This window comes from Nanorana parkeri, unplaced genomic scaffold, assembly GCF_000935625.1.
Source record: "Nanorana parkeri isolate BGI_ZX_2015 unplaced genomic scaffold, ASM93562v1 scaffold365, whole genome shotgun sequence".
Lineage (NCBI taxonomy): Eukaryota > Metazoa > Chordata > Amphibia > Anura > Dicroglossidae > Nanorana > Nanorana parkeri.
The window spans coordinates 1,162,639-1,171,338 of NW_017306633.1; the positions used below are offsets into that span (position 1 = coordinate 1,162,639).

General features: G+C 43.5%; 1 protein-coding gene across 2 annotated transcripts in view; it reads left to right on the forward strand.

The window, feature by feature from the left end:
• Nucleotides 1-8,700, forward strand: part of MXD1 (MAX dimerization protein 1) — a 28,935-nt gene that overhangs the window by 251 nt on the left and 19,984 nt on the right. For both annotated transcript variants that reach the window (XM_018558887.1, XM_018558888.1), the window contains exon 2: nucleotides 5,673-5,769. In XM_018558887.1, the coding sequence (XP_018414389.1) occupies nucleotides 5,673-5,769 (97 nt within the window). The remainder of the gene's footprint in view (nucleotides 1-5,672; nucleotides 5,770-8,700) is intronic.

Consider the following 8,700-nt stretch of genomic DNA (forward strand, 5'->3'; position numbering starts at 1 on the left):
GGACTTGTGGTGCCTCCCTGATTGCTGGGAATTGCAGTGCCTTCCTGACTGACAGTGCTGACTGCTGGGACTTGTGGTGCCTCCCTGATTGCTGGGAATTGCAGTGCCTTCCTGACTGACAGTGCTGACTGCTGGGACTTGTATTGCCTTACTATCTGCTGGGACTTGTAGTCCTTCCCAGACTGGCTGTACAGACAGCTGGGACTTGTAGTGCCTCACTGACTGCTGGGGCTTGTAGTCCTTCCCAGACTGGCAGTACAGATTGCTAGTAGTGACTCCCTGACTCTCAGCACTGACAACTAGGATTTGTAGTGCCTCCCTGACTGGCAGCACTGGCTGCTGGGACTTGTAGTGCCTCCCTGACTGTCAGGCCCCAGCATCGGCACCTGCCTGCTCCCATGATCTGGCTGTGTACACACGTGCGGCCCCCTCTGCCTAGCCCTGATTGGGCTCAATTCACACTCAGCAAGATAAGGATCCTTATTTTCCCCCAAAAAAAGTGACAGTTATTTCCAGCTGAGCCCAATGAGACCCGAGAATCACATGACTGAAATAAAGATCCTCATCCTCCCCCTAGTAAAGCTTCGTGAATCGAGCCTCACATCACCCGTCTAACCAACACACATACACGGTACACACCAGCGGATAACCTAGTGTGTATATGTATGTATGTGTATATGTGTATACAAATACACGCGCAATACACCCATGATATGTATGTATGTACGTATATATATTACAAATACACACGCAATACACCCATGATGTGTGCGTATGTATGTACGTACATGTGTGTGTGTATATATATATATATATATATATACACACACACACACACAAGCAATACACCGATGAAGTGTGTGTATTACCAATCTGCCTCTACACACCAATCCGTACAAGCTTTGTGAATATGTACTTGTGCTGTACATATGACTGAAAAAAAACGGATGGGGTAGATGTGGCCAATGCTCAGCCAATGTGCCTTTGATGTCTGCTGATGGGTGCACGAGGGGCTGTATTTACACCTCCCTGTAGAGGGTTCTTGTTAGCCGTGTCACATGGGTGAGCGTACATGTGATGAGCGATCCTATTTACACGGCTGTATAATCACACCTAGGTGTAGTATTAATATTATTATTGCAACTCATCACATCAACAGGCCCTCCTGCTCCCTGATTCACCGGAGATTCCGGCGTCCTCGGACACACATGTCGCAGCACACCGTTCCCTGCATGTTTTTCAGAGTTTACATCCAGCATAATATCCTGCAGAATAAACGTGTGTGTGTGTGCAGCCGGTCATGATGAAACCCTCTCGGCTGTCTTGTGAACGCCGGAATTAGCGAGAAGCATCTCAATAATACTCGTTAATTATCCTCCCAAATATTATTTTTTTCCTCTTGGGTCGGGGGGGAGGAGCTTATTATTATTATTATTATGCTTATAAATTGAATAATTCACGTGATGCAGCAATGTGCTGCATTAAAATGGAGCCTGCTTCTCTGCATGGGCTCTCCGAGTGTCAGCACAGGGGGGCAATAGAAGCTTCGGCTAAAAATAGGCATCATTTGCATATCCCAAAAATTCAAGGGGGGGCAATATTGTGCGTCCTCCTAAGAGGTGGTGGAGGTCTGCAGGCTGTACACACAGATACACAATTATTGTATGTGTGTTACTTGCAGTCAACAGAGCAGATTCCAGTGGGGGAAGGGGGAGTACTGTCAAGAGGGGGGGAAAAATGTGTTTCTGTTTTGTGGATGTATATGTTTAATGCCGCGTTCTTGCTGCGGTTACCACTGTTTTTTTTTGTTTCAATCACAAATGTTAAATTTGTTTGTTGATTTTTAAATGATATTTTTATGTATGCGGCGAGATGTGTGTGTCATATGTGTGAAAGGATTGCAAGAAATCCGATTATTTTTATTATTATTTTTACCAACTTTGACCGAGCAGCCAAATGTCGAAATTTAATGGTACCGAACGACTGTAATAAAATCTTTATATTAAACCTTTAAATCTTCTAAAATACTTTATTATTTTTTAGTCTTTATTATTCTCATTGTATCTTTCCCTTTTTAATTTGTTACTCTTTATTAATTGTTATTAGTCTTATCATATCCTTCTCTTTATTTGTATTCATTTTTATTCTTTATAATTCTTTATTATTTTTATTGTAGCCTTCCCTTTTTTATTTTTTATCTTTTATTTATTCTTTTTGTATACTTGCTTTTATTTTTTATTCCTTATTATTTTTTTAGTATTCTTATCGTATCCTGCCCTTTACTTTTATCTTTTTTTATTATTATTATCATATTCTTCTCTGTATTTTTATTTTTTATTAAATTAATTTTTTACATTTGTAATAAATATTTATTGTTAGTAAATGAGATTTTCCTGCTGGTGTTTGGTGTTGGTGGTTTATGTGCCTTCCATGGTACACGTGTGTAGTTTGTGTATGGAGTCAACACTGACCTTCTGCCATGAGCTTTAGGACCCGGGCACACCCGAAAGCGCCCCGGCCCTCGTGCGACAAAAGAAAATTATTTTCTGTGGTGCCTCTTCACACCTATACAATCTGGGAAAATGGTGCAGGTGCTTCTTTTGATGTGTTTTGAGCACCAGAGACGTCAACGGTATTGCACGAAGAACGCAAGTAACAAGTATTTTCATGTGTTTTTAACACGTGGCGACAACCTTCACCAGCTACGTATAAGGGGGGAGGGGGGAATTTATCAAAACTGGAACAGACAGAATCAGGAGAAGTTGCCCATGGCAACCAATCAGCTTCTCTCTTTCATTTTCAAATATTAACTGAACAAACTGAAGAGAGAAGCTGATTGGTTGCCATGGGCAACTGCTCCAAATGTTGTCTGCTCCAGTTTTGATAAACTCCCCCCTCTGTGTGTTTTATTTTAGTGCAGTTTTCCAGTCTATATTTCCCACCTGCCCTCAGGAAGGAAACGCATGTGAAATGTGTTTAAATTACATGTAATGTAAATTACATTACATTATAAACACAATGCACTAACAACACAGCATTATGTGCCATGAGAAAAACGCATGTGAGTTTTCTAAGTCAGTGGTGTGACCGGGCCCTGGAGATCATGGCGGTGTGGAGTTTTCTAAGTCAGTGGTGTGACCGGGCCCTGGAGATCATGGCAGTGTGGAGTTTTCTAAGTCAGTGGTGTGACCGGGCCCTGGAGATCATGGCGGTGTGGAGTTTTCTATGACAGTGGTGTGACCGGGCCCTGGAGATCATGGCGGTGTGGAGTTTTCTATGGCAGTGGTGTGACCGGGCCCTGAAGATCATGTTGGGTGTTGACTTTTCGGCTGAATTCACACCTAGGCGTATCGAAAATGCGTGTTTCGTGCCGCGCGTTTTTACCGCGATTCACGGTAAAAAAACATGCGACAAATGCGTGTTTTCCGAGGTCCACCTGGCTGTATCCCAATGGATACGTGTGGCAAATACGCCCCAAAGAAGCTCCTGTACTTCTTTGGGTGTAGGGCGTTTTGCAGCGCGTTCCTGCGCACTGTAAAACGCCCAGGTGGGAACCATGCCCATAGGCAATCATTGGTTTTCACATGTTGAGCGTTGTACAGAGCGTAGGAACGCGCTGAAAAAAGGCCCAGGTGTGAACCAGGCCTTAGCGTTTCATTTTGCAGCTTGGCTTCATCTACAGCAAGCGTTTCCTTTTCTTTCCAGTTGTGTTGGATCAGTGTGACAGCTGATATGCCTTTTGTGATGAGGAAGCGCAGAGGCTAGCTGCTTTGCAGCACTGGAGTTCTGGCTTTTGTTCCAGCGACGTGTGGGATTTGTCTGGGCTTGCCATGTATGGGTGTGGATTTCCTTGAGATGTTGCCAGGCTACATGTGTAGCTTTCAGATGCTTCTACAGCTGGTCATGGAATATAGAACAGCGGACGTCTGTTGGCTGAGATATGTAGAGATTGTTTCCAGGAGTTGAACAATTCTTGGGTTGCAGTTTGTTCACCTTTGTAATGAGATTTAGCGCGAGTGGTAGTGAAGTCATCATGGCGGAATAAAGCGACTCCAAAAAGGTAGTCTAGGTGGGTTAACTGGTATCTGTACATAGAGTAAGTCTTACTGGTGTTGATGGCTGATGATGGTCAGATGTGTTGGACAAATCCCAGGCACCAGGTCGCCAATGCTCCTTACAAATGACAACTGGCGCCTAAGCTTGAATTTACCTGTGAATGGGTAGTGCCGGAGCCTAGGATAGTCCTATTGGTATTACAGTCATGTTGGGAAAGGTAGTCTGGTTAGTGGGCTGCCGCACCACAAGATGATAGTCCAGATAAAACTTTATTCCAATAGAATGTCAGATAGAAGATGAAATGAAGAAGCCAACACATTTTGAGGGCACAAAAAAAAAGAAAAAACCCTTCATCAGAGCCTAAAGATGAGAACTCTGCAGAGCAGCCACATTACACTCAGGTGCTGGGAAAGTATGTGAGGTCATGTATCTGGCACGGAAGTAAATGTCAGAATCATCTAAAGAGACCCTGTCCCCTCTCTAAATTTAATCCAAAAGGCCTCTTCCCTGCTAGAGACGAGGTGGTATACTAACCTGTCCGGTGACCAATGACTCCTTCCGGCCCCCCCATTCCAACGCTGCAGCTTCCCTAAGGGAGCATTCACACCAAAATCAGAAGGAAATCGCAAGTCAACAGAGGTCCGTTGACTTGCAATTATACCTTTCCGATTTCCTTCCGATCCATTGCGTTGCGATCTGATCCGTTTTTCAAATTGAATGGGTGTGAATGGGGCTAGGTCACACAGGGTCCATTGTGTTACGGATCCTAAAGGCCCATTCACACCAAAATTGAACCAAACATGTAAGTCAGTGGAGGTCCTTTGACTTGCAGTTTCAAACTCCATTGACTTCCATTCCATTGCTGCTTTTTTTTTTGCCAATCTTTATTTTAATTAACATGTCCTGACTGGTCCCAGTTACACCCCATAAGTTTTTCAGGTTACCTCCTGTTGACATCCGTTGAAAATTAGATTCCTAACGGATTTAGTGTGAATGGGGCCTTAGTCGTTCTTGCATTTCTGGAGTGTGGGATGTCTGCCTCCCCCACCATTTGGTGGTTCTTTTTCTAATCTCTACGTCCCTAGAGGACTCGGCAAAGACATAGGGGTCGGAGGGGAGTTAGCAGCCATGGGCCCTTAGACAGGTGAGTATATTACCTTTGCAGAGAATTGGCCTTTTGATTCGTTTGGAGACTTTTTTAAGATTGAATATTCAGATTTTGCATAAGGCCAGATGTGACTGGTCCTCTTGAAGAACTTGTTCACGGTGAAGCATTCTAGAAATAAGGAATCATATACAAGTAATACAAGTCTGTTATACTGCAGAGATCTGGCAATTAATAAACATAGCAGTCTTCTAATCTGTTTGTAAATAGATTCATGTGTAGGCTTGAATAGTGTTATTACTGCACCCTCCCTCCCTTCCATTTAAACAGAGCGCTATTCCTTTAAGGAATATTCAATATTGTCATGCATTGTACTTGTGTGTATTGTATGTTGTGTTGCTGGAGGAAGGTTCCTGAGCTCCCCTTGTCCTGCAGATGTTGTTGTCCTGTTGTAGAGAAGACGATTGATGCAACATCCCACTAATTGTCATGTCTCTTCTGCTCTGCACAGAAGCCGAGCATGGTTATGCTTCCATGTTGCCTTACAATAGCAAAGAGAGGGACAGCTTGAAGAGGAAAAGCAAGTCGAAAAAAAGCAGCAGTAGCAGGTAAGAAGATAAAGGCTCCGTTCTCTCTTTCTTGTGAATTTCTGCAGTGTGCCGGAGCCGGATTTTCTCAGCGCTCACATGCAATCCACATGTGACATTTGGCAGGCTGCACACCCCCATGGATTTGTGCCTTCGCTGAGAAACCTCTGGTGGCTTTTGCTCTTGTTTTCCTGTGAAAAATGCGTCTAAGCTGCTGAAGCGGTGAGAATGAAGGACGGATCGACGTGTCGTGAATGAGGCAGTAAAAGAATAACACATATCAGGGTAATGTGAGACTGGCATGACGATGGTAGTCTGTATGTTACTGCAGTCAGGGGATTAGTAATGGAGGATATTGCTGCTGCATTTGGATTATAGTTAATTTATCTACAAGCGTCAGGTGGACATAATAATCTGGCCACTCAGTGTGTGTGTGTGTGTATAATATATAGTATACAGTATGTAGGTTTAGTCTGCGATGGGCCCACAGACTTATAATTGTGTTCAGTTTATGTTGTGTCCAGACAATGTGAATTTCAGTCTTCTGTATAAAATCAGTCCGATCATGTGAAGATCCTCGGTTTGCGGCAGATATACAGTACTGTGCTACAGGATATTCTGCTGCCGGACAAGTAGGGCCATAGCTGTGATCATAGCCCTTGGGTCTTTCAGTGGAAAGGACGCAGGATCGAGTATATGATAACAAGTGTCTCTTGGACACATTTTAGTTTTGCTTTATAGAATGGAAGCATGCTTTAACATGCTTTGAGCTCTATATCAGCATCACATAATGCACTTGTCTGCTGATATAAACAGTAAAAGGATAGTGTCACCAGCACTCAACTGAAGATTAAAGATCCATGTAAAAAAAACCACAAACTACCCTCGTAGTGGGGCTGCCCGCACACAGCAAGGGTTAGCTGCTCACTTTTTTTAAGGGGATCAGTGTAAAGCACTTTCACTTACCTGATCCCCGCTCTCGCAGCCTCTTTCCGCCCTCCTCTTTGGTGGTCAGAGGTCCACTGATGTCATCACTTATGAGGCAGGGTCCATAGCCCCACATTATACGTGAAGGTGCTGAGGGACAAGTCAGAGGGAAGAAAGGTGAGTGCCAGCCGTCAGGGTAGTGGGTAATCGGGTAAGTAAAAGTGCTATACACTGTATCCCTAGACAAAAACAAGCAGGGTTAGCCCCTTTGCAAGGGTACTTTTTGGTTTTGGTTATAGGCTTTAAAGATCCACACGTTTTTATTCATAGAACATCACACAAGACCAATAAGTCAACGTTGTGAGTCCATGTAGGGTCCCTTCCTCAAGGCAACACCCTTATCAATATGCAGATACAACAGAAATATATATACCCTGTAGTAGCCCATGTCTGTTACATCTGTATGTTAATTTTCATGGTTTCACCTTGAGGAAGGGACCCTCAGCGGCCCCAAACGTTGGCCTTTTTTTTACCTATGTGATGTGTGCAATTGAGTGCTGGTGAATCTCCTATCCTTTTTACTGTGGTTCTGCACGGCGCCAATCATTGCTGTCACTACAACCACCATTTAGCTAGTAAATTCCAAGTTCTGCGTGTAATTGCGTGAAATAGCTTGTGTACAGGACACCGGGGCTGGGTCCTGGAAGGACGCTATATTTCCCCTCTGTTTGGACTGTGGTCCCTTTAAAGGATGAGACGGGGTTAACTCACCTGCTGGAGGAAGAGTGGGTTTAAAAGACAGGAAGTGGTAGCTAGCAGGTGAGGAGTAGTGTGGAGGAGGTTGGAGAGTGGGGATCTGTGTACTGCTGTGAGCTTGAATGTCATTAATCTTGCTTGAAATCTGTAGACTGGGAAAGTTACCCTGGAAGTCTGGGACTGTTTAAACTGCGATTGCAGCTCTGAAATCTTCATGTCGGTGAGACTGTTCTTTTGTGTTGTACTGAAGAGTTGCTGTTTGAGTTGTCCAGCTGGTCAGTGAAGATGACCTGTGTGGTTATGTTGCTGCTGTGAAGCTATTTCAGTTAATAAACTTTACTTTATTTGCAAAGCCTGTGTCCTGCGATCCTGCTGGATTCCCCTAACATTACACTTGTTGTTCCCTATGGGATGACGCGGATGCACGCAAATCCACGTGGTCACATGCACACCCAAACCTGCACATCCATGTGGGTCCGAGTGCTCTAACTTGGACACACACACTGTCTGCATCCAAGTGCGGAAGCCTGGACCTACACAAATGTGCAGGTTCGGGTGTGCGTACGTATAATTGCATGCAGCCACGTCCTCCTGAGCACAATTACATGCAGCAGCTGTCCCTTTGGGGATCGGGTCATTTTATGGGCGTGTATGCTGTACGGACATGCGTGCCTGTCTGAATGAGCCCTTAAAGCCAATGGGGGTGATTTACTAACCTAAACACACGCACACACTAGGTGCGTGTGATAAATGCCAATATCCTGCATTAAAAAGGAGTATTTTTGCATCATTTACATGCGTATGCACGAAAATCTATTTTAGTAGTTTACACACAAAAAAATCTTACGTTTCTAAATCCTGGGCACGTGTTTACAGACATAAACATGAGTACAGTACTTTATGCACCGTTACATGCAGTTTTTTTGCATGCATTTTTATGTCAGTTTCTGGCAGCAAGATCCAGACTATATGTGTGCAGGGGAGGATAATGAAAAATAAGGTGTGGCCCTATGATTATTGTACCAAAGATTTCTATGTTTGTATCTTTTAGGAGATTATATGTATGTATGTATGTATATAGTGTATGTATGTGTGTATGTATGTGTATATATATATATACATGACTGGTTATTGTCACTTTGATGTTTACAGGGAAATCTATTGTGCAACACTAGACATGGGCATAATGTTACTGTTTAAAAATTAATATGTCGTGTTTACATGTTGTGTAACCTACATGTTAGTAATGTTTTTTCATTTTATTTTTTA